The sequence below is a fragment of the Bos grunniens genome, chromosome 1 (assembly GCF_055505025.1).
Source record: "Bos grunniens cultivar Pamir isolate PY7600 chromosome 1, Bosgru_T2T1.0, whole genome shotgun sequence".
Taxonomy (NCBI): Eukaryota; Metazoa; Chordata; class Mammalia; order Artiodactyla; family Bovidae; genus Bos; species Bos grunniens.
Window position 1 is genome coordinate 100,821,459 of NC_141165.1, and position 26,644 is coordinate 100,848,102.

At 40.9% G+C, this 26,644-nt stretch overlaps 2 protein-coding genes across 19 annotated transcripts in view; both read right to left on the reverse strand.

Annotated features, from left to right (window-relative positions):
• Positions 1-17,123, reverse strand: part of PHLDB2 (pleckstrin homology like domain family B member 2) — a 241,188-nt gene extending 224,065 nt beyond the window's left edge. For all 12 annotated transcript variants that reach the window (XR_015165935.1, XR_015165931.1, XR_015165849.1 and 9 more), the window contains exon 1: positions 16,758-17,123. The gene's annotated coding sequence lies outside the window, so the exon portion shown is untranslated. The remainder of the gene's footprint in view (positions 1-16,757) is intronic.
• Positions 17,124-21,431: 4,308 nt separating this feature from the next.
• Positions 21,432-26,644, reverse strand: part of PLCXD2 (phosphatidylinositol specific phospholipase C X domain containing 2) — a 57,981-nt gene continuing 52,768 nt past the window's right edge. For 4 of the 7 annotated variants that reach the window (XM_086407242.1, XM_086407221.1, XM_086407247.1 and 1 more), the window contains one exon: positions 21,432-26,188. In XM_086407242.1, coding sequence (XP_086263368.1) covers positions 26,120-26,188 — 69 coding nt within the window. In that variant the 3' untranslated portion in view covers positions 21,432-26,119. The remainder of the gene's footprint in view (positions 26,189-26,644) is intronic. The other 3 variants (XM_086407248.1, XM_086407232.1, XM_086407254.1) reach the window with 1 other exon arrangement.

The window sequence follows — 26,644 nt, forward strand, 5'->3', positions numbered from 1 at the left end:
TATGTAGTTTCAATAACAACCTCTGTTGAGGAAAATAATATCCCATTGTAGTAAGTCTTGCAGATTAATGATGTTTCTCTGCAAAAAAAAAAAAAAAAAAAAAAGTCTAATGGACAGACAGACTTTCTCTAAACTGGAAATCAAGCTACAAGCTGAAAAAAAAAATCACCTTTAATTTCTACTGTGAGATGGAAGTGTATTCTTTGGATTTAGCAACTAGTGGTATATTTGTTGTATTAATGGTTTAATTAGATGGTTTCAGGGTGGTGTAACAGCTCTTTAAAGGACTTTTAACAAGGACGCTATTGTTAAAGCAAAACAGCTCTTTCATTTGAGCCATTAAAATTATAGGGGGAAAAATGAAAAATACACTGGCAGCTTATTTTTTAGTTCAGCTGCAACTTCTCCTGCTTAATCACCAAAAAGCCTCTGCAAGGCAGTTCTTGTTTATACAACAGTTTGATCTGGATCCTTGTAAAATTAACATAGGTTGACAAATTAAATTTAGCACCACCACCCTCCAGGATGTTGTAAATGTAAAGGAGACTAAAGTAAACATTGGGAATGTTATTGCAATAGGGCAGTATGAAGTCAGACCTCATAAAACATAAAAATCTTGCTTATGAATATAATTTAGTACAAAGAATATCAACAGTTGACATTAATTATTTTTTATATATACCGACATCATCTTTCGTATGTTACTATGAAAGATGTGCTTGTTTCCTCACAGATTTTTTTTTTTTTAACCAGAATTTACCAGAGATCTCTTCTGGGTTCTTGAATTAAGCAGTTCAGTGGATTTATACTATCACAGTTTAAAATCTTCAAGAATTCATAAAGTAAGCATCTTACATTGTTTGTGGTTAATTGCATTAGAACATTTAGCCTCTCTGAATTTGTCCTTTTTTGGAATTTGCAACTTATGTCCCAATTGAATTTAACAAGAAAGACTACTCAGCCTTGTGCGGGTTCATTTAGAAGTACAAATAAAAAGACACTACAATTTTAAATGAGAAACTTATGTTTAAAGTCTGACTTTGAAAGAAAGAGAAATATATATAATCTAAATGTAATTAATCCAACATAAATATCTTCATTTGTAAACTGCTCAGTTTAATGAGAGCAATGAGGTGATGACAAAGAGCAGCATGAGAAGTTTGCTCTGATAGAGCCTCAGAAGGTAACCAAGTGACTGGAGCTTCCTGATGTTTGCCTGTCCTTCTTCCTGTGTCAGGGAATCTCAGTATGGAAACCAAAGCCCAAAAGGCCTGAGGCTTCCTTCTGTACATCACAGACAGCTCAGGCTACCAGCTACATCTACTTGAGTCTTCACTGAGGAATGCAAACATCCAGGGGCTTTAGAGACTCTGGTCGAGGTCTCTGATGGAGGGTCAAGTCCAGGGGTGGCTAGTGGAACTGCAGGGGGCGTGTGTGGTGACAATGCCAGTGTCAGCATCTTGCACAGACTGTCCTGAGATACCATCTTGGCTCTGTTTTGCCTCCTCTGTTTCCTTCCTGTGCTTTTCTCTAGCCTTCCTAACCATTCTGTGAACTGACTTACTTCCATTAAATTCCTTTTCTGCTTAAATCTTCAAAGTTACTGTTTGTGGCATCAAGAACCCTGACTATGAGATCAGAAAGTTAGGATCAGAAGCTCTACTGTGTCCTTGTGCCCACGGATGATCAGGCTCTGGGGGCTGTGAATAGCCCAAGAAATCGAGATGTGTGACTAGCATTATTTAGACAAACTTTTCCTCACTCCAAGTGAAATTTGAGACTACACAGAAAGATGCAATCTAAAAAGATTAAAAAATAGAGGGAAATAGGAGGAAGCAAAAATAAAGATGCTGGCATTTGGATCAGATTGCTAAATGCATTACTTTATAGGGAGAAATGGAACTTGTGGGCACATGAGAACACTCAGTTTAACCGGTTCTCACATTCTCTTCCCCGTAGGAGAAGCTTCCTAAGAATCCCAAACAGTCAGAGGCTTCTGTGGATAAGGTGGTGGATATGGAAATCTTAGCAATGGAAACTCAGCTACCTTCAGGGGGTGGTCAGCAAATAATGGTCCTCAGGCTCCTCTGCCCTGGCATTGCTGCAGCTGATGAGTTCTTGCTTTTGGCTCTGCAATGTTCTCTAAGTCTTTTCTTTTAAAATCTGAATATATTTGGAAGTCATTTACTTTACCAAAATGTTTCCCAAACTTTAGTCATTCATTTGCTATCTTCACAATCCTGCTGTATTCATATACCACCTTTTTAAAATTTTTCTTTTTTATTATATCTATGCTAAGTCACTCAGTCGTGTCTGACTCTTTGCTGCCCCATGGACTGTAGCCCACGAGGCTCCTCTGACCATGGGATTTCCCAGGCAAAAATATTGGAGTGGGTTGCCATTTCCTTCTCCAGGGCATCTTCCTGACCCAGGGATTGAACCCATGTCTCTTATGTTTCCTGCATTGTCAGGCAGGTTCTTTACCACTAGCACCACCTGAGAAGCCCCTTTTAATACCTACAAGGGTAGGTACAAGTACTACAATACCTTTATTTTAAATAGCATACATAAGTGTAAAAGCTTGCTCTGCTCCATCTTTTTAATGTTCATGGAAATAAATTCATAGTAGTAAAATGGTTAAATATTTTTACTTTGCATGATGCAGAAAATTTATCAAGTAAGCTAGGATTTTGCCCTTGTTTAAAAACTTGTGCACGGAAGTTAACATTTCAGAATCTTATCAACTATAAGATGTCCAGATTTTTCTCCAACCCTTGATTTATAATTTGGCTGATCATAGAATTCCAGGTTTAAATCACGTGTCCTCAGACTTTTGAAGGCATTTTTCTAACGTCTTCTATTATCATACTGTGATGCTGATGAGAACTCAGAAATCAGTTTAATTAATATTCCTTGTAAGTTATTATTTTTCCTCTCTGCAAGTTATATTCTTTTAATTTTTGGCCTTTCTAAAAATAGCATAAGACTACCTAGATTGCTTTTCTTTTTGATTCATTTAGCTGGAAATGAGCCCTTTTAATCTCAGCATCATGATTTCTCAGTACTAAGATTCTTTTTGATAATTTCTTTCTTTTAATTTTATATGTTGTTTCTGAGACACCTGTTAGATACGGGACTTCCTGGATTGGATCTCAGTATTTGGGAGCTTTATCAGTCAGTGTTTGGTCAGCAAAACCAAAACCTTTCTGTGTGTTCCCAGTAGAAAGTGTTTTAATACAAGGAATAAGCATTGCAAGGGCCAGGGAGTGAAAGTTTATTGAATTGTCACTGACTAGCTCAATCTGCCCTCCCAACGTGTGTGATTCTCCAGATGCTCACCTTGAAGTTGCTTCAAATCTCATGGACACCTTCTGCCTCTGCGTCTGCCCATAGCTGTCTCCATTGTTCCCAGGGAATAACGGCCTCTTCTCTTCTACCTTCCAATTCACAGTTACCTACTCTAGGCTCTAATCTGAAACTCTGGGAAACATAGTTTCTGCTTCTTTGGGATACAGATAAGTCCTTAGCAGGGGTGGCAGAGATGCCGAGGGGACAGACACGACCCAGCACAGGACCACACTGGTAGAGTGCATCCCCTAAATCTGCCATGTGCCAGCCATGTGGCTGGGGGCTAATTCCTTAATTTCTTGATGCTTTAATCTTTCCAGCTGTCAAGAGGGAATGGGCTTCCTTGGTGGCTCAGACAGTAAAGAATCCACCTGCAATGCAGGAGGCCTGGGTTTGATTCCTTGATCAGGAAGAGCCCCTGGAGGGGCATGGCAACCCACCCCAGTATTCTTGCCTGGAGAATTCCATGGACAGAGGAGCCTGGTAGGCTACAGTCCATGGGGTCGCAAGGAGTTGGACATGACTTTCATTTTCACTTTCATCAAGAGGGAATAATATCCCTGGCTACTTCATAGGTTTGCTGGGAAGACTGCTTGAAATAATGGACACAGTGGATGTAAATAAGCATATAGCACATATTCAAGTGCTCTTAGTGTATGTTAGCTATTGTAATTTTTATTATGATATTTAATTATCCTTTTTATTGCCTCTCCATTCATGTCATTTTGCTCTAAATTTTGAAAAGCTTTTTAAACAATATTTTCTAGTACATCTATTGATTGTTAATAACAACAGAAATTATAATCATTAAGGGAATTTTTTTTCAGGCATTTCTTTTCTTGCAGTGTCTTCTTCTCTGTTATTAGTTTACTCCTTTTAAAAAAAAAATACAGTTATTTCAGTAAAGTATTCAGAAGATCAAGTGGTAAAATCTTGGTTCTAATTTGTCATTTTATATGGAAGTGACAGTATCAAATCAAAAATTTTAGACTAACAATTCTGTCTTTTTTGTGTTAGGTGATGTGCTAAGAACTTTACTTTCATACTCTCATCTAATTCACCTCAATCTTAAGACATAGGGACAAAGGTACTAATATTATCCCCATTTTTAAAGATGATAACCAAGGCTTACAGAGGTCAAATGACTTGCCGAAGGTCCCACAGCTAGTAAGTGGTAGAGCTAAAATGTAAACGTAGATTTACTGGTGACAGAGTTCAAGCTCTCCCACTGCTTCTGGATGGATCTCATCATTTTATTTTTTAAAATAACTTTATTTATTTATTTCTGGCTGTGCTGGGTCATTGTTGCTGTGCAGGACTTTTCTCTAGTTGCGGCAAGCAGGGCTTACTGTCTAGTTTCGGTATGAGGGCTTCTCATTGTGAAGGCTTCTCTTGTTGAAGGAGGAGGTTATGGCAATATTCTTGCCTGGAGAATCCCCATGGACGGAGGAGCCTGCCGGGCTACAGTCCATGGAACAGCAAAGAGTCAGACATGACTGAGTGACTAAGAACACTCTTGTTGAAGCGCACAGGCTCTAGAGCTCAGACCTCAGTAGTTGAGCCACAAGAGTTCTGTAGTTGTGGTTCTCGGTCTCTGGAGCCCAAGCTCAATAGTTGTGGCCGTGGGCTTAGTTGCTCCATGGCATGTGGGCTCTTCCTGGACCAGGGATCAAACTGGAGTCTCTTGGATTGGCAGGCAGATTCTTTACTACTGAGTCACCAGGGAAGCCCTGGATCTCATCATTTTAAATGGCTGCACAGTGTCCTCGTATGTGAGTGCATGTGTTTATCCAACTCCTCTCTGATAAACACTTAGGTTGACTTTTAAAATTTGCTGCTATAAACAAATCTGACATAAATATCTGTGGACTACGGGAAAATTTTAATACACTCTTCCGTTATTGTCTAAAAATAAGTCCTAGAAGTGGATTTGTTAAGTCACAAATTACCCATATTATATGGTTTAACAAACTGCCCTTAAATAAGAGGTTGCAGCAATTCACACTTCCACCACTGCAGTGTGTGAATGTGCCTGCCCCACCATGCTCTCTAATACCTGGTGTAACTCAATTTTCGCCAATCTTATAAAAAGAAGATGTTATTTTGCTCTTTAAATTTGCTTTTATTTCATGTTCGATGTGGCCAAACAGTTTTTCATATGACTGTAGGTCATTTGCCTTTCTACTTTTGTGAATTAGCAGTTCATTTTCTGCTCAACTTTCAACTGGGATATTGCCTTTAGTAGGTCTGCATTTGCAAATACTCTTTAAGGACAGTATTTTGCCTGTTATTTATGTTGCAAATACAGTTCCCTGGATCACTGTTTCTATTTTTACCTTTGCATATAATATTTGTAAAAGAAGTTTTAAGTATTTATGTAGTCAAATCTATTCTAAATTAGCTTTTACTTACATTCTTTATTTCAGTGGATGAAAGAATGAAACAAACATGAAAGTTGGTCCATTAGAAGTTTGATTTTTTTTTTAATCTGAGTTTCTAAAAGAATCCAACAACTCAACAATCTCTTGGCCCAACTTCAGGAAACCAGTGAATTATTTTAAGATGACAAAAGTTTTCACTTACACACTAAATATTTACCTAAGCCAACTTAAGAAGGATTTCCAAACAGGCTTGGATGAAAGCTACTAAGCTTGCCCTTCCGGCTTATACCTTGCTTAAAATGTGTGGTATTCAAGTTGGAGTTGAATTTGGGTGTTAACGGAGGCTGTTGGGGTGGGTCCTGGGTGGGTCGTCTCTATTCTTTAGCTATGAGCTTCCTTAAATGATGTCCACTGCTGACATCAGAATCCCCACGGCCATTTCTACAGTGCTTGGCTCTTCGTTGCTCAAAGGATAAATGCAATTCAAATCATAACTGAGTTGAACTCAGATTTACAACACTACTGTTCACCAGGCAAAAGTCCCCAGGATTTGGGAGGGCAAGTGGGACCTGAACTGCACAGAATGATCTTAAATTAAGGCTCCAGGTTCAAGGGCTATGAATTAGGTACAGGCTCTGATTCAGGGTTCTAAAAGTTCTCATCTTTTAATTAGAAGACTCCTTCTGGACCCTCTTACCTTCCTTCTCTGGGCAATCAAAACTTCCTTAGCATGCCTATTACAACTGTCTCCATTCTTGTACTTTCTTCTCTTTAAGATACCAGACAAATTCTTGGAAAGAGGTAGCTTTTTCTTCAAAGTCTAAATTCTTAAAAAGAAAGAATGCAAATTCTAACCTCCTTTTCTTTAAAACACCACTTGGACCTCAACGCCTCTGCAAGTCTTCCTGAGCCGCCATCTAGAACAGTTGTGTGTCGTGTTCAGTTGCCAGTGTCCTTAGAGCCTCACACTAAGCTGCCTTGGCTCCTTTTCTAGTTCATCTGCTCTGTGAGATTCTGGTCTTCTGGGCAGAACTGTGAGCTACTCATTTCTGTATCTGTAGCATTTAGCACAGTGTCAAGCGTACCTTGAAGTGAAGTGAAGTCGCTCAGTCGTGTCTGACTCTTTGCGACCCCATAGACTGTAGCCTACCAGGCTCCTCTGTCCATGGGATTTTTCCAGGCAATAGTACTGGAGTGGATTGCCATTTCCTTCTCCAGGGGATCTTCCCAACCCAGGGCTTGAACCTGGGTCTCCCGCATTGTAGACAGTTGCTTTACCATCTGAGCCACCAGGAAAGCGTACCTTAGGCACTCCATAAGTGGTCTATGTTAGAATGATGGATAATACTTGATTCCAACAGGTTGCTATGACCTTGGCTTGGGAATTCCACTTCCTTTGGCTTGGGAAGTGGGAATTCTGAGAAAATGCATGTGAAGATAGTCATATCCCAGTTGGAGATGTATCAGATAGTGGTTTAAAGAGGAAAAATGGTGACCATCAGATAATCCTCTTTGGAGAACAGACAATGATTAAGACATAGAGTGCCTGTCTGTAGAAGAAAGGATTATGTCTGGAGAGGGGGTTAAGCATGTATGTAACCAAATAATGCTCAGACCACTATATCAATCGATCAGTTTACTTGAGTTTCATTAGTTAATCTTACTCATAAGATTATGTAAAATAAGATGGCAATGGTATTTAGCATGCCAAGAGTTACTTGAAGACATCTGAACTCCAGTATAATTAACCGACTCTGAAATTCATTTAGATATCTCAAAAGAATTTTTTACATGCCAAAGGTTCTTGTACTTTGCCTTTTCTAAAAATGATCAAAATATGTTGTAGCAATTTTAGAGAAATGGGTATGCTATTAATAGAAGTCTTTAAAGCCCACGACTTGGACAAACATTTGCTAATTAATTCCAGAAATTAGCCAAGTATTTAGATTTTGTGGAACCCACATCCAGAAATAGTCCAGACAAAAGATTTTCCTGTTCACAAGATTGATCTAATGCCTTTCTCATATTGAAATTTTTTTCCGTACATTGTACATACACACACATACACAGCTTATAAATTCTTTTTGTCCTGCTGCAATTACAGTAAAACACTTGTTGCCTCCATATGCCTGAAGATTTATGGGAGGAAAGTCTCTGTTCAACATGCTGCCTTCTCCCTTTTGGGTAACGGGCAGTGAAAAACAGGATTATCAGAACAGTTCCCATATGTTCTGGAAAGCTTCTGCTGGCCATGCCCCTCCTTGCCTTCACTGTCTATCAGATTTTCAGGCACAGAGGGGCAGAGTGAGGTGTATATATGTCCAGGTGGCTTTTTGAAAGCAGGGAAACCGAGCTTCATGTTTCTTCATGCTCTGAAATGCTTTTCCTCCTGCTAGAAAACTAGCAGGTCTAGAGACTCTAGTCTAGTATTAAGAATTCATTCAATTCAAGAAGTGATACTGTGCTCAATGATTATAAAAAATAAAATAAAAAACTGTGACTGTAAAAAAAAAAAAGACAACTGTTTTTTGGTTACTTGGTCATAAATATTAGAGGATATATAAAATTGACCCATATTTCAGCACCTTTCCCGCTTTTTTTTTTTTTTTTAACTTAATGAGAGTACATTGAGGTCTACATTTCAGCTAAATTTGACATTGATATGGATTGTTGGAATCATGAGCCGTTTTGATTCTCTGGCGTCACTGTAGGATAGTTCACAGATGAATCATAAATCTGTCCTCTTTCTATCCTGCCTTAGCTGAGTAGATGTGGTAGGCAACCCAAGGGCGACTTTCGATGGTTTGTTTTATGACTTCTAGAAAGTAAGTGTAGCCAGTATGCAGACTATCAATTAAGAATTATTTATTGTGTTACCCACTCTTCTCCCCAAAAGGCTACCTAAGAAGTCAATTAGATATTAGGAATAGAGTCAAAACTGAGAAATGTGAAAACTCCATAAGATCTTTGCTGAGAATAATAGATAGTCATTTGAGGATGCTGCCAGGAAACTGGTCTATTCTGACTGAATTCAGGCCATTCCCTCATCACCTGGAAAGCTACCAGATATCTCTTAGTGATTAGAATTGTTGTCTTTCCCTCTCTTATCTTAAAAAGGAAACAAAATGGGCTGCAAAGTGATGCAGTCTCTTACTGCTACTGAAACATCAAACCATTGATTCCCAATTTCTTTGAGTGCTTTTCTGGTTGGATCAAGGATTTTTGCTTACTTACTTATAAGAGTGATTCTTCAGGGCCTTAGAGCTCCCTGGGCATGGTCTGTGGCGATGAAGTGAACCAGTGTGGGCTAGAATGCTACACACATCCTTTATGAGAACTTCCCATCATGCTTTGATGCTTGGTGCAATTAGCAATTTCCTTTGAACAGTACTGCCCTGGGCGGTTTTCTCTCATACAATGTCACAGTGAGCAAGCATTATTCTTTCTTTTTTTTTGTAGGAAAAGTAGAGCAGAGTAAAATAACCTGAGGTTAAAAAAAAATCAGTGCTTGAAATGAACGTCATAATTCTGTCAGTCATCCCGATGCACATTCATTTCTGCAAAATATAAGACGAAAGTCAGAACCTCTACAAAGAAATCCGCCCTTTCGGTTTGAGGCCTCAGGGAAGATCTTTGATTCATTCTTCTTCCTCGTTGTGCCTCCTCTACATTACAAAAAGCCTTACATGAAACTTACAAGAAGAGACATGAGCAAAGGTGTCCAGTTAGCAAGAACCTGGGTGAGTAACCCTGGGCAGGCTGCTGAGGTGGTTTAGGGAGGAGCAGGAGGTCAGAGATGCTTTCGGAATCCACAGCAAACTTAAAGCTCATCCCCAGCCCTTGACCCTTGTTCTGTGAGCTTCAGAGGAGGTGCAGATCTGTCCCTGAGTCTTCTACCTTTCTCTTATAACTTCACTCCCCTCCCCCAAACAGTTCCATCTGATTCACTGCCATGTTTCTGTCACCCTGGGCAAGTCACGTCACCTCTAAGGATCTCTGTTTATTTATAGAGGTAGGGTAACAGTCGTGACTGCTGCCCTCTGGAACTCACATTCATGACGCCTGGGTGAGGTACAGCTGAGTGTCGGTGCCAGGGTTGCAGCTGCATGGAGACTTCTAATGTGAGTCCCTGCCTTTTCCCAGGTGAGTGGGCTCCTTCTCTAGTGAAGCTCAGTGCTGGCCTCTCCAGTTTGTAACAACCTCAAGGTTACATCTCTGAGGTTTTTCATTGCCCCATCCCCATTTCAGATTCACTTACCTAAGAGGTAGGGATGATGGCTCCAGAGAGATAAAAATCATTTTTGTGTTTACTTTAAAAAAAAAACTTGAGTGGACTTGCTTTACTATGTGGTGTTAGTTTCTGCTGTACACCGTGAATCAGCGATGCAGGCTTAGTCACTCAGTTGTGTCTGATTCTTTGCAACCCCATAGACTGTACCCCATCAGGCTCCTCCATCCATGGGATTCTCCAAGCAAGGATACTGGAGTGGGTAGCCATTGCCTTCTCCAGGGTATCTTCCTGACCCAGGGATCGAAATCAGGTCTCCTGCATTGCAGGTGGACTCTTAACTGTCTGAGTCACTAGAGCACATATATCCCCTCCCTCTTGAGCTTCCTTCCCACTCCCTACCCCATTCCGTTCCTCTAGGTCATCACAGAGCACGGGGCTGAGCTCCCTGTGCTATACAGCACCTATCCACTAGCTATGTGTTTCACACATGGTAGTGGATATTGTCAGCACTACTGTCTCAGTTTGTCCCATCCTTCCTTTCCCCAGCTGTGTCCATTTTTAAAAGAGCATCCCCAGCTTAATTTCTCCAGTTTTTCTTAGAAGACAGAATATTAGAACTAGAGGAGACATTCAGAATGATAAAAACTACTTTTGAAAAAGAGAAATTGAGGCCGAGAGAGCTGAAGTGACTTGCTCAAGGTCGTATGATTAGCAAATAATAACAGCAAAATTGAATACAACCAGGATCTTTAATCTGTTCAGACATTCTGTTCCCAGATGGCAGGAGAGAGAGTAACCCTCAAGACACCATTCCCCAGCTCCCCCACCCCTGCAAGACAATTAATACTTCTAGTTTACTTTTTGGTCATCTCTGGAAATGCCAAAGTGTTTTTTTTTTTTTTTTAATAAATCACTTTTTCTACTAAATTTACAGTCAGTTACTAATTTACCATCCCCAGTGAATATTTATTGAGCACACATAATCTTTAGAGGACTGTACACATAATTAAAAGTATATATATCCACACAAACAGACCCAAACAGGAGACTCTAAGGAGGCTGTGGTTTGATTTAAGACCTGTAGAAGGTTTAAAACCTTCAAGATGACTTACTCTTGTTTCAAAAATAGTGTCTAACGTGTTTCTGGGAAAGAGTGGGTGACATTTACACAAGTGATGAAGAACTGTTAATAAATGTTTGTGGGTCTTCAAAGGGAGGATGTAGATGGTAAAGAATTGAAACTGAGTCACCAGCAAGAGAGGAGGGCCTGGCAGTCTATTCCAGTATTCTTTCCTGGAGAATTCCATGGACAGAGGAGCCTGGCGGGCTATTGTTCATGGGGTCGCAAAGAGTCAGACATGACTGAAGCAACTTAGCACGCACACACCAGCAAGGACTTTGGAAATTGGCACCAAGGCACAGAGCATGACCTGGTGCTGTCAGGACCGGAAAGCCTATGTTGGGCTTTCAAGTTACCAATACAACTACATTCTATAAATATCTCTTCTCAAGGATACTTCCATTATGCAAAGAGGATAAAGAAGAGATGAATTTTGGTAGAGAACAGTCAGATTTGGGAAAGTCTAGCCATTGGTTCTTGCCTGTATTTGGAATTCTTATTAAGGAAGCAGAGCTACATTTTGTGAAAAACATATGTTTGAACTGCAGGGTACATCTCCTTGGAATTGAGAGATGGGTTTTCCTTTGGTCAGAAAGAAACCTGCTTTCTGTAACATCTCTTGGCAGCCTCTGGCTTTTCTCTGTTCTTGCTACCTGCTCATGTACTAACCATGGGTTTTCAGCTGCTTCCCTCATGAAATCTAATGAGATCACCACAAAACAGGCCCTGTGGATGACAGCCATCATTATACAGAAATCAACAAGGGCTCCATCCAAATGTACCATATAAGACTTATCTTGAGAAATGAATCCTTGAAAACATCAGCCCAGCAATGACAGAAAAGAATTCTGCCTAGTTAGAGTTCTCTGCAGGAAGTGTTTTTGATATTGTTTTGGCTTGAGGGGAAAAAAAAAAAAACAACACTGGACTTTGTGGGGGTTACCTAAGTGCACAGTGAAACTGCAAATTCAAACAGTTTGAATCCTATCCTCCAAATACAGAGATCTTATGTGAAAACAATCTCATTTTCATTTTGCTTTCTGGGAAGCCCTCCAAGGCACAGTGAATTGCCAACTTTTTGTGACCTTTAGTTCCTTAGCTGCTCCCAAGGGAAAATTGACCTTGGAGCTGTAGAAAGGAGGGAAATAATTTTCAAGCTGGTGCAGAGCAAGGGGCAGAAGTTTTTGTTCTTTCTGTTTTCTCATTGAACAAAGCATATGGGTTCTCTTGCACCAAGATTCTTAGCCCCTCTGAGGTCACAGACATGAGGACAAGTTGGGAACGAAGATGCACTTTAATCCCACAGCCAGGATGTAGACAAGACTGCCATATGGGATGGAGGCCCAGGTGGCCAGTAAGGAGCAGTTCCCAGGAAAACATTAGGAATAAAAAATGATTAGCTCCTTTGCAGATTCACAGCTGATACAGGGCTTTCTGACTCTTCAGAGCATTTTAGGACTGAAATGAAGTTATAGGCACAAGAATTCCTCCTGTAACTTTAATTGGCTTCTATAGGTACTGGGACTAAGGATGGAGTTTCAACCTGTAGGAGGACCTCCTTAGGTTTCCTGTATGTGTGTATGTGTTAGTTGCTCAATAGTGTCTGACTCATTGAGAGGAATACTGTAGCCCACCAGGCTCCTCTGTCCATAGCATTCTCCAGGCAAGGATACTAGAATAGGTAGCCATTTCCTTCTCCAGGGGATCTTCCCGACCCAGGGATCGAACCCAGGTTTCCTGCATTTCCGGCAGATTCTTTATCATCTGAGCCACCAGGGAAGTCCCCTTAGGTTTCCTGTCATTTGGCAACTGCTTGACCCATGAGACATCCACCTGGTCATGGAGTTAACCAAGAAAGGAATGGTGTACATCAAGAGACACCACGGGGGCTCTGTGGGCCATACACATGTACACTGTCCCACAGGCACGGAATAGATTAAGGGACAGTGAGTTGTTACCACTTGCTTCTCTCAGTGAGAATTTTTTGAGATCTTACTTTGCTCATAGACATATGGGTTTGAAAGGTTTTTGCCTTAGAGGCAGACTTTATTAAGTAACAATTAGTGTCTTCTTTCCAATACTCAATGAAAATCGAATTAGAATAACAACACTACCACAGTGACCCTAGCCCCAAGCAGTCACTTTCTGAGTGGGTCTCTGCAGCCTAGGAACAGGCTGTGTAGTCATTCAGCATTTTTAATTTCTGAAAATAGCTGTGTATCCCATTCCTACCATTTGTAAGCCCTAGGAATCCAGAGAACTGTTTGGGTAAAAGAAGGAAAAAAAAAAAAAGAACAAAGAATTTGGAGTCCCAAGCTGTCTGGGACTTGCCTGCTGAGTGATATTGAGAAGGGCACTCACCTTGAATGAGTCTCAGGTTCCTTATCTCAAAGGATATCATCGGAAAATGACTCTCCTCTTACAGGGCTCTTATGAAGATTAAATAAAACCATACTGGAAAGTTTTGACATACTTAGCTTTCTCAAAGACAGAAATTTGACTGCAGAAATAAACTTCAAAAAAATTCCTGGTATAACACATAAAAATTTGTGTGTTACATTAAAATCAAACAAACTAAACAATGTTTGTGAACCAGGAAAGAGAAACAATTTTCTCTCACAGTTTCAGAAAGAGATTAATGGACTAACATGTGGTCAATTGTTAATGTGCATGTGTTGTAGTTACTTTTCTGGAAGGGAGGAAAACCACTGTGATATTGATTTTTATGCCTGTACAGGATCAAATACACGATGGAGGTGGTGGTGCCATAAATATGTACTCTGAGAATCCAAGCAAAGAATTTAGAGAGGACTCCCGCGTCTTTTACACTTAAAATACAGATAGTATAGCTATTTGGTGGGTATTTTTCCCAGAACAGAGTGTAGAGAACATGAGTTTTGGAGTCAGACAGACTCCAACTTAAATTTTACCTCCTCTCACTAGCTCTGTGACTTGAGCAAGCATGTAAATTTGTTAAACGGATTAAATGGAAAAGAAAAAAAAGATAAAAGCAATAGTTCAATTCTTGGTCCTAAGAAGTACCAGATAGAGGTGAAATGTTGCTATTTGTCCCTCTATTTCAGCTCAACTTTTCTCTTTATCCTAATGTTTAGTTGGCAAAAATGACAGTATGTGAGCAGAGTTCATGTGGGGCCAGATGCATTAGAAAAGGGCGTTCAGTGGACGTGGTGATGCAATCCCTGTTTTCAATGCCTTTGCTGTCACACGGTTAGGTATGTATGAGGCAGGTCAGTAAAGAAACTCTTAGTTAACCAACCACATCTCATGATGGCATTTCTTTACCTTGATCTTATAAATGCTGAGGAATTGTGGCTGCTTTGGAATGTCTGCCAGATGGCTAATTTAATTTTTAGGATGTATCTGAAAAAATAGTGCAAGCCTCATTCTGTCTACATTCCTTGGGTTCAGTTGAGTGGATATTAGCGAGGTAAAGTGAGATAGTAATTAAATCCTTGAGTTACCAGAGAAAGATTAAGATGGTGTAATTTCTTTCTCTGGAAATGGTGCTGATGTTGTACTTTGGTTGGGGCTCATGAATCTCTGGAAGAGAAAGGGGCAGAGATCTAGCCTGAGAATTGCCTAGGTTTCTTTAGGATGTATTCAGGACTCCAGTGATTGCCACTAGGAGTGGAAACACTTCCCTTTGCTCCTCACCCACTCCTCCCCTTACCTTCCCTCAAAGAAGGTCCAGTCAATGCTGGCCTTTTGGTTATAGTGGTATCCAATGGTCCGGGGACATGGCACATCCAAGGGCCAATGAAGAACCTCTGACTTTGTTAGTCAGCTTGCTTTCCTCAGTGACTCCCCCCAGTTTAAGCTCCTGCATGTGCTTAATTCCATGACCACTTGGGGAACGCAGTGGGTTGGGAATGAGGCAAAAGTGAGTAGAACCCTGGCTCAGCCTCTGACTGACTGAACTTGGGCAAAATAATTATCTTCTGAGTTCTAACTCCTGACATGTCAAAGGAGTAATACTGTCTATACAATCTAGTCAGTCTCAAGAATAATCTTCCACCACTTAATATATCCAATATGCATGAAGTGGGAAGAAAAGCTGGGTGTACTCTCAAGGGGCCACCAGCATTTTGGTCTCAAGCACAGGTAAGACCTAGTGTGGGACACGCAACCTACAGGACTGTGGGTGAATCTGGCCAAAGCATCTGAAGTGCTGACAGCCTTCTCCCTCTTTCAAACCACCTCCATCATTATCTCTAAGAGTTCTGGAAACTGGCCAGATGTGCACTTCACATTTTACTGAGCATAATATTGTCACAGAAATCTATCAGTTTCTCATAATTCGTCCAGAACATTCCCAGGAGTTAGCCCCAGATTCATCCAAAATCACACACGGGGTTTCTGCCTGGGCTGCACTCTCAATGGCCTCAACTCCTGCCTCGAGTTAACCTCAGGAGCCACTTAAAACCTGTGGTCACCAGCCTCACAAGGGGACCATTCCAGTCCCGTGAATGATTGACAAAAGTAGTATCAAACATTACCTGGTCTCACACGTGGCCAAACTCCTTCCCCAAAGGCAGTTCAAAAAAAAAAAAAAAAAAAAATAGGGCCTCCTTATCACCAGGTTTCTAATAATTATAAGAACCAGGAACCATATCACAGAAACTGCCAGACATACGCAGTGACAACAGGATGATGTTTCTAAGACGAGACCTGAAGAAGAGCAGATTACGCTCACTAAAAATAGCATATTTCCAGAATGTGTACTTGGAGGGGAAAATTCCATGTTTTTTGAGAATTATGCAACAACCTCAGTCCCTTGCTAGAACAACTTATTCTACAGCTAGTCTGTTTTCTCCTATTAAACCTCCAGCAGCAGGAGACGCTTCTCCACAGCCACAAGCTCCTATATCTGAGGTGGTACTAGATATCCAATTTGTGTGTGAATCTTTTTCACATTTGTTCATTATAGAGCTGGGAAGGGCCCTGTGACATCTACTGCTCGGGGCAGGATAAAAATGTGCTCTGGTCTGGAAAGAATACAGGCTATAGCTTCAGAGAAAGATACCTTCTATGTTGCCTTGTGTCTATTCTTTAGAGAGAATCAAGCAAGGGCTTTAGCGATCCTTCGTCAAAGGTAGGAAACAGCTTGGTATCAGTAAATGATTGACCTGCTGCCTGGGGTGATCAGCTTAGGTAAATAAGCTTGATTCTGCTCCAGCAATTTCAAGACTTTTAACTCCCTAGGTTCCAGAGCAGAGAAGAGCACAGGGCTTCCTGAGAGACCTTGTTATTTGAAGTTGACAGTCCTCTGCATGGACAGTGTGTTCCTCAGAATAATTGCTAACTGTCCTCTCTGGTGTATCTTCAATCCACACAAGCAAAATTCTGGAACAAAGCCATGACCACTGAAAGAATTTCAATAAATTTCAATAAATAGGATTTTTTTTATAATGAAAGATTAAAAGTCTTTTGAAATATGTCGAGCAACTCTCAATTTTCAAAGGAGAGAGAACCTGGAAGAAAATTACAGCCCATTCTTCAGAACACGTTAGTGGACAAATGATTGGACTAGCCCAATACACACACACCCTGACCACATCTTCAGCAGAACATCATGAGATGCTCTGGCTACGAGGTTGGGTCAAGTGTTAGCTTTGTGATCTTCAGAGAAATGCCCGTGAGCAGACAGAGCACCTACCTTGATTGCTGCTTCTCAATCTGGTTTCTTCCCTCGGCTTCCTTCCTGATTCAGCAGCGGTGGCCTGCAACTGCTGTAATCTTTGTGGAAGATTTTGGGATGTTCGGAAGAAGAATGGACACAGGCTTTTACATTCCCTCCAAGCACAAAATTTAGATGTTCCCCTCCATTTCCTTTCCTGGCCTCTCTGGCTCCTGCAGACAGTGGTCACGAGCAGTAACTTGCTTGCAGCCAGGTATGTTGACAGATATGAAGGCGGGAGCCCGTCCTGGTCTCAGCTGCCCTGACTGGCCAATCATTACATACCAGGTCAGACTCTCAGTTCTGCTCAAACCCAACCAGAGATCTGAGTGACAGTCAGCAGCACTACAGGGGGCAAAAGACAGGATCTGTTAGCTATTTAACAATCTAGATAAGCAAATATCTTACAGGTGGATCTATGAAGTAGACAGGACAATCATATCTGGGAGGAAAATCCCTTTTATTTCATTCCTTTTTATTTTAGCAATGTCAGAAGGGAATTTGGAGGTCACTTAATCAATTTTTTGAAATTTAATAAGGAAATGTCTTTTATTGAACTCCTGTCCAGGGAGAATCATCTGGAAGTACCTTGAACAAATATGGCTATCATTTACTGAGGGTGTACTATAGTTTAGTCATTTTACATATATTGCCACAAATCCTCATAAATATAACCTTGAGATTTTATTCTTTTTTTATGGATGAAGGGACAGAGGCTCAAAGGGGTAATGGTCAGGCAATGAATAGGTGTCTAGTCAGGATTTTAGGGCTTCCTAGGCACTAGTGGTAAAGAACTTGCCTGCCAATGTAGGAGATATAAGAGATGCAGGTTCCATCCCTGGATCGGGAAGATCCCCTGGAGGAGGGCATGGCAATTGTTCCAGTATTCTTGCCTGGAGAATCCCATGGACACAGAAGCCTCGCGGACTACAGTGCATAGGGTCGTGGAGAGTTGAACACGACTGAAGTGAGTTAGTACACGGCACACAAGCCATTAAGTTGGTGGTAATTTGTTATAATAGCAATATGAAATGAATACAGATTCTCTCAGAAATGCTCTTCACGATGCTCACTCGCTCACTTAGCATCCCATTCCACATACGAATGCTTTTTATCACCATGATCTACCTGCTTGAAATGGCAGCTCATGAGTTCTAGTTCTTTCCTGCACATTAGGCACTCAGGGGGGCAGTTGAAAAATGATGGAAAAGGGCTCAGAGACTAGATTCTGCTGCCAACTCTGCCCTAGGCCAGGTGGCTCTCTCTATGGTTTTGTTTTCTCTCCTGTAACATTAGCACTGGGACAAATGCTCTTTGGTCCTTTCCACATCTAAAGTCATAAGATTCTAAAATCTCAGTCATAAATATCATCGTCACATTTCTCTCAATCTTTTCTGATGTGTGGCAAGTTATTTCTACACCCACTGGCTGCTGGTGGGGGATACTTTTGTAAAAGGCAATCTAATATCACATTTCACAGAGACCATGAAATGAAACTCTCTGGGCCCTGATTGAGAAAACACCCACTGGGCATCAGGGAGGAAAGTCTTTAGGCCAAAAAAGCAGAGATATTCTCAGGTTAAACAAAGAAGCACTTTCAGTGGCCTCCCTGCTCACCAAGAGCTCGGCTTTTCAGGGCCTTTCTCCACAGGATAAATCTTGTTCTTTAGACCCCTTAGATTAAAGCCATGTGCTGGCCCAAGGCTTCTCTGGATGGGATGATGCTACTGGACAGAGGCTGACACTTCTGGGTCCTCCTTCTCCATCCATCCTATCCCCAAACACTGCCCAGCTGTGCAAACATCCTGGACTGAGTAGCACTTTGGTTTACTGGCGCTCATCCAGGCCATCTATCCTGGGTGAGGTTTGAGGCACATGGGTTTTGGCCATGATCCCTCCATTGCAACCCTCCATCCTGAGAATGAAAGGTTTCAAGTCTTAAAGATAATAACACTCCTTTAGTCATAGTGAGTGGATCTGCAGAGGGGTAAACAAAGAACAAGAAGAATTCCTTTGGGGCAGGGCAGGGGAAAATCCACAGCAAAAATCCAGGATACTCAGGCATCTCAAGTTCAGGAAGACACAGAAAAGGAAACACTTTCCAAGTTGGAGGAATGGTGTTTGGTCTCTGCATTGAGCGCTAACTGGGTACAGCTGTCCCTGGAACTGAGTGACCCCCAAACCTTTCTCTCCTGAGTTTAAACTGCTACCCTGGACAATGTGGCGAGAGGATAGTCTGAGCACAGACTTCTGCAGGAAACATGAAGAAAGTTCCCTTATGAAAAAAAGAGGTGATTTCCTATCTCAAATAGCAGTTTATTTATATAGTTAGTTAGTGAGTTAAAGATGTTCAACCAAAAAGAGCCCAGCCAAACCCAATTCTTGGCTAAAGTGTGGTAGAATCAATTATAAGTTTTTTTCAGCTTGGGAAAGAACATAAATTTAGGTCATTCCAATAGCTTTTTCACAGTGGACTCTTTTAAAAATGTAAATTTAATTTGAAAGGGAATTTTATATCCCTTTTGAAAAACCCTGATCACTTGGTACAAAGAGAAGGCAACCACAAAAATAAATACAATACAAAAAAACTTAAAAAAGATAAATACAATAGAAACAAAATGATATTTAATATTTGCTTACCTGGATGGTAAAGAATCTACCTGCAGTGTAGGAGACCAGGGTTCAACCCCTGGGTCAGGAAGATCCCCTGGAAGAAGGCATGTCAACCCACTCCAGTATTCTTGCCTGGAGAATTCCATGGATTAGAGGAGCCTGGCAGGCTACAGTCCACGGGGTCGCAAAGAGTTGGACATGATTGAGCAACTAACACTTCACAGATACTATCACCTTTTTGTTTTGTTTTTGCTGAATAAACAAGCGTCAAAGAAATTTTTGTCACTAAGCTGAGACCTTCCCCTCAACTGATCAGAATGGTTAAGTGATTAACGATATTAATGTTAATTAGGGTATGGCCACTTTCCTCCTTGCATCATTTTACAGACCACCAGTGATGTGAATCCTACTCTCTGAGCAATGCATATTTGGTCCAGTCATTGTGCAACATGGTCTGAATTTATCTGCTTTCTCTTTCATTAACTGGTTTTTGTTAAATCATTTACCAGTGGACACAATGGCTAGCAGTCAACTATGCAGAAAAGGCTGTGCTCAGTGCTCTTTGGAGGGGTCGATGCAAAGTCCCCACCCTAGCACTAAGACTAATAGCTAAAGTATTTACTACATGCCAGACTCTGTGCTAGATGCTCTTCACATATTTTCTTATTTGGCCTTCTCAATAACCCTTTGTAGTACATATTGTTAGTCCTATATTCTATATATTTAGATATATTAGTTTGCCTAAGATCACATGGCCACAGTGTGATTGAGTTGAGATAGAAACCCATGTCTATGCATCTCTGAAATGCCGTTCTCAGTTTCTGGGCTAAATAAAATATTTATAACCCAGCAGTAATATGATAAATTGTGATTAGATAATAAAGGGTTCATACATAATACAATGTTTCCATTATCAATGGGGCAATGTTTCAATGCAAGTATATGTTCAGAAATTGAGTTAGACCGGCAGAACCATTGCACTTTCACCACGCAGGTTACGGGCTTCCCAGATGGTGCTAATGTTAAAGAAACCGCTTGCTGATGCAGGAGATGAAAGAGACATGGGTTCGATCCCTGGGTCAAGAAGATAGCCTGGAGTCGGAAATGGCAACCCACTCCAGTATTCGTGTCTGGAAAATTCCATGGGCAGAGGAACCTGGTGGGCTACAAAGAGTCAGACACCACTGTGGGACTGAGCTCACTCATTCGTGCAGGTGATACCTGCTTCGCTTCTGTTTGGACCCAGTCCTGTCTACATTCTGTCATGTTTTATTAAAATCAAATGGGGTGACTGGAAATGGTGCTTATCAAAGCCAACCAAAGTATAGTATGGTAGGTTTACTCAAGAATCACTAAAAGCACAGGCAGAAAATTCTGAATATGACTATTTTCTTTAACTGTTGTGATAACTTGAATAGAAATAGAATTATCCCGAATTACCTGTCCTAAAATTCAACTTCAAGAAATGATTACTTAGAATTAAATTTGATCTCTGTTAAACTTATAAACAGGACTTTCATCCAACCTATTCTTTTTGTAGGGGGAGAGGGCAAAAAGAGAAAGTCACCAAAACTCAGTGGCCTCAGGTACACTATGAAGAAGAATTATGAATGAGGGAATTACTAAAGTCTTTACTGCCAACAGAAACTGTAGGCCCACTTTTATTTATTCTTTGCTGCACAAACACATGATCTCTTCATTGTTCTATTTCTGGGCATTTGGCAACCACTCAGAGTAACATGGGACAGAGGTGTTAGTCACATGAGGGCACGAATGTCAAGAGGACTGAGCCTAAGCCTTGTAGAAATAGCTGAAGTGCTGAGGGGGAAGCTTGGAAAAGCATGGGTGACAAGGCTGTGTACATTTCATGCAAGGCTCATTTCGGGAATCCCAGGCACGTGCGGTTAATTTCAGTATGTGTGAGACAAGGCTGAAAAGGTCTTCATCTAATATACTATAATCAGGTATTTTCTTGATGCTGAGTCTATAACTTTTTAAAACAAAATTAGAAGTGAACCAATAATAAATTGTGCACACCAATGAAGGGAAAGTGCCTGCCAGAGTTTTATATTTATTCTGAGGTTTAAGCCTATTTAGGTAGTTCAAATAAAACACAAGAAAAAACAGCATGTCATCATACCTATTAAACTTTTTTTCACAGTTAAAATGAGGTAATCTGGCTTTACAATGTCTTAGGTTGAATTAAACAGTTTGATCCAGGTTACAAGAAAGACGAGAGAGATATATTTGAACAATTATTTCCTAGGGGGGAAAAAGCCACGTGAAATGCATATGAATAAGATAATTATGCCACAAAATACATTTCAGAATGTCAAGAAGCACATATGCAAAATTTTCTAACCTTAAAATTGGTATAACATTATTATTTTTTACTTAGCAAACAGCATGCATTGTCATATAAAACAAGCATAGAGGACAAAATATATTATATAATAGAGAATTTACCAGATTCACATTATCATCTGAATTGACCAAGACTTATTTTCGCTATGACAATCTCTGTATTTTCTAGTCAGTGAGGTTAAGTATTACATTTGGCATATACACAATACAAATAATGCCATACATCATCTGTATGTAATACTTATTACTATCAGGAATTTAGTAAGTATAATAGCAGCAAGGTACCACTGTTTCTAGAATATGTTCTAAGGTTTATCATATTGATACCATAGATTTATGATTGAAGTGTTATTAGTGCTCTAAACTAGTAACAAGTGTAAAACTGCAAATGTACAAAGCTACGGAAGGCCTATCTGACTTTTCAAAGTGCTGTGCTTCTCGTTGGGCTCAAAGCTTATGAGCAAGCCCCAACTATCTGAATGAAGCATACTGGCCCCAGTTCTGAGTTCCAGTCAAGTCAAGTTCTAGTGATGGGGTGGCAGTAGGGGTGCAGAAGAATGCATTGGAGGAGAATAAGGTGCAAAAGCCACTGTGGTCAGAGAGCATTTGCACATTGCTGAATGTATGTGCTTTTTATTGTAAGTTTTGCCAGCATCCACAGTAATCAACAGTTGATTGAGGATGACCAGGAGACAAGAGGAAGCAGTGGTATATATGAGATGAGAGGGAAAGAGATGGAGAATGCCTCTATATTATTGATGGAAAGCCTCAGTAGACTGTGAGATCGAATTTCCAGTGAAGAGAAGATTTTATCCAAACTATGTGGCTTAGAAACAAATTTGAGAATCCTAAGAACAAGTTTTGTTGGAGTAAAGACTAGAATATTATATCCACTGCAGGATAGAGTTATCGTAGAGTATTTTTACAGTGTCTTAAGACTGTGCTATTTCAACAGCGTCAATAGCATTTTGTATTGTATTCCTCTGGTTTAGGACCAATTCAGTAATGACAGTGCCGTTAGCATCTCTATTTCTTGTAAGAAGCTGGGGAAGCCAGGGGATAAGGAGACAGTGGAGCTCTCGGAACAGTTAAGAGCTGTGTTTGGAATGAAAGGTAAAGTTTCTAGCTAAACCACTTATCACCCAGTCAGGTCACTCCTGTGTGTCCCAAGGCAACATCTGTGAGTGACAAAGCTCTGGTGGCAAATACTAGGAGGCAGTATGAGGAAGAGGGAAGTCAGTGGAATTTCGAGTATGTCTGTTAGGGGACAGACATTTCTCTGCCACACAAAGTAAATTTTCTATCGGTCTGCGCATTTAATGTTATCAACTTCTATTCACTCCCTTTTGGCATAACATGACTGTTTTAGTGTGTATTTAGGAAAGCTCAGCTCACTAGCTCAGGTATTTCTTTCAGTCTCACTCATCTCATCTTACAGGTCACTAAAGGTGCTACTGATGGACAGGGTCTGTCATCCTAAGCCACTCTCTTGAGAAATGAACCCAGGTAGCATTTCTCTACACATGCCAAACAAGGAAGATTACCACCCCTGTGCACCCTCTGAGCATAGGCATTCAACCTAATTATTAAGGACCTGATATTTGGGGGGAGCTAGTCGACTGTGGTTTGCAAAACTGCAGACAGCATCTTTATCCCGGATGAAAGAACCAATCTGTGCAGATTGAGCACAGAAGTGCTTCTTTGCTCTGCAAGGTGGGGGGTGGGGGAGGGAGTGGTTTCTCATGGCCATGCCCTGATCATTAGCTCATTCTGTTGCCCTCGGAACCTAACAGTAAAAATCTGCAATCAGCCAATGAAGAACATTACAAAAACTTTAGCTGTAGCATGAACAGATTCTGTAAGATGGTATAAATTTGTGTAGGACTTTGGCTTCCTAGAAAAAGCAGCAGTTTAATCTCCATCTTAATCTCTTCTGTTTCTCCACCTTTAGTTTGGCACTAAGCCTCCCAGCTGGGTTGTATGTAATAATAACATCTCTGTGGGCAGCACTTTCTTACTGTAAGATTCGGAAAAAAGCGAAAGTAGAAAATCATTAAATTCCAGAATGCTCCACTACATTGTCTTCTTGAACAGAAAGATAATGTGTTTGATGCGAATATAAGGTCATGTTAGAAGCAGGACTCTTAAGAACAATCATTACCTGGGTTTAGCTCTCGTGCTTTTGTTTTGAGTTTATATAAAATCCTGGGTTTGGGCTGTGGCTTAACTGTTCTTAAGAATTCAAGGGTCTGGACTCAGTGCTGAGGAGGAAACTTAAACTTAGTTACTATAGCATCTAATACAGCAAATATATAATTTTTGGCATAACCCTCTTAGATCTGCCATTAATTTAAAATTTAATCCTCAATAATTGTTCATGCCCTTCCATTAATTCCATCTTGACCTTGCCCTCTAGTCCTAAGAATACCTTCTGCACCCATGAAACCACAGGGGTACCTCTAAAGGGCTCAAAGTTCAAGCCTTTGAACACTGCTCTACTCTGACAGGAGATGTCGTCTGCTGTTTTGCAAACCACAGTCAGCTAGCTTCCCCCAAATTACAGGTTCTTAGTAGTTAAGTTGAATGCCTTGCTCAGAGGGTGTACAAGGGTGGTAATCTTCCTTCTGCAGCACGTGTAGACGGTAACCTTTGCATGAAGCCATGGCGGTGTGGCTACGTGGGAAGTGGTCTAGGGAACTGTAGAAAAACTCAGTATACATTTCAGAATAAATGTGGCCCCCAATCCTGTGAAACTAAAGCTCTCTTTGGCTCAGTCAAGTGGCTTTTTCTCTGATCTTGAAGTTCCTCCTGAGTGAATGCTATAGCCTTATTTGACCTGAAAAGTCCCCAGAACTTGTGAGAAAAAGAAATGTGATTGGGTCACCATTTTTTTTTTTTCTTGTTGGCAGTGGCAGAAGGAGTCATAGACCTAAAGTTTCTTTCCGGTTGGTCCCATCATTGAGTCTCCTGCTTGACTTGAGGTCAAGGAGCAGAACACACACATCCTTTACAATATATTAAGCAACTGAGTCTTAGGGCAGCAATTCTGCCAATTCAGGAGTGTTTATCAAGGATGAACTGTAAATAATCCTCCTCCTATCTCCTAGAACTCCCTGTGCAGAATTTCAAAATGCATGCATGAAGGAGTGAGCATCTACCCCTCCACAAAGAGCAAGGCTCCATGTATGCAACCTTGGTACCGTTTTCTGTGCTTTTTTATCATGCGAACACTGAGGTGCACTTAAATGTTACAACCCAAGTGAAGTGCAACTATATATTTTAACACTAAAGGGAAAAATCAAGTAAACATTTCACTGAATAGTCAGCAGCCCTTGGGTATCATTGGCATCCTGTGTAGATACCTGTCAACACACCTGGCCTCATAGCACCAAGCACCTGGGCAAAGCTGAGGCTGAAATAAAACAGAGCAGAACAATTCTCCTCTTGCCTCCGTATATCTCTTTGCCAAGTAACAAAGTATTAAAAGAAAGGAAATGATCTAGTCCTTAGCAGTTGACCAAGTTCTAAGATCAAGACCAAAATGAAACAATGACATCACAAATAAAACCCTGAGGGTAGGCTAGGGAATTTCAGAGCTTATCACTGAAGTTTAATACCAGAATTGAAGGAAGATTAAGAAAGCGAGGGCACTCACTTTCTTCGGCCTTTCCACAGAAAGCCTTAAAAAATTAATAGCAAAATCCCAGAAACCTCTTTGGAGAGAGATTCAAGTCCAAGAGAAGGGACAGTTAAACCATATTTTCCCAGAAGCGTTTGTGTTGTGACCTCTCAAGTTGTGGAAGCTAAAGGCTGGGGCTTAAATTACTCTAAGCAAAACAAAGGCTGGAAGACCAAGCATTGGTGGGGTGCATATGCTCTCAGTAGCTCAGCTCGGACACCCCCACTGCAGGCAGCATGCAAAATCCAGCGATGAGCATCAGAGAACATGATGGAGAAGCTGCTGGGAGGGTGTCCAACCATCTGTACAAACGCACACAGCTGTCCAGGATTCCAGGTTATCTTTCCACCTAAAGGATCCAGATGCTGGCACTTCCTTAGGGATTCTCAGAGAGTTGTGAGGAGTACTCAAGTGCTCACACTTCTGTGCCCAGCATTCTTTCTACTTCCTTCCTTTTCATCCCTCTTCTGGAGGGTTTTCCTCCGGAACCGAGAGATCCTTAGGACCCATTTCACCTTCTGCTCCAGTGTGTGGCTTGGTAGAGGCGTCTCAGGTCTGGACCACACCTACACATGAACACTGTCCCCAGCATGACTGGGGGGACCAGAATGTCTACAGCTTCTATAGTAGAGTCAGAAGTCACTCACGGTCCTGAGATGTGCGGTCCTCTTGAGGGCCATGTGGCCTACTGAGAAGAGTTCAGGAAGCTCCTTGGTGAGTGCTCTTGAAGTAAGAAGCACTGAAGATAGTTAATCTATAAATACATAAATGAATAAATAAATAAATAAAACACAAGAGGGCTCTTTGTAGTTAAGCACCTCTTATCAATAAAAAATAATGATAATAATAATAAAATCCCCTCTTGAGTTTCAAAGCCCTCCTGCAGTGATTAGTAGGCTCAGAATAACCTGCAGAGAGTAGAACAATCGAGACACAAACCGGAAGTGTTCCGACACTGGGTATTACTCGCTGGATGACATATCGTCATCCTAAATGTTCCCGAGGTAGTCTTGTGTTCAAGGATTTACAGAATGGCTCCACATCCACTTGGAGCCTCCTTAAATCCATTGCACTTTCCCACGCATCCTGTGTCTGCCTCCATGATGTCATGGACAAGGTGCCTTCCATTAATGTTGAGTCCCACAGAGCAGACTCAAGTTCCAGACAGACAGCAGTGAAATGCAATTCCAAAATCTGGCTGGAAGATCCC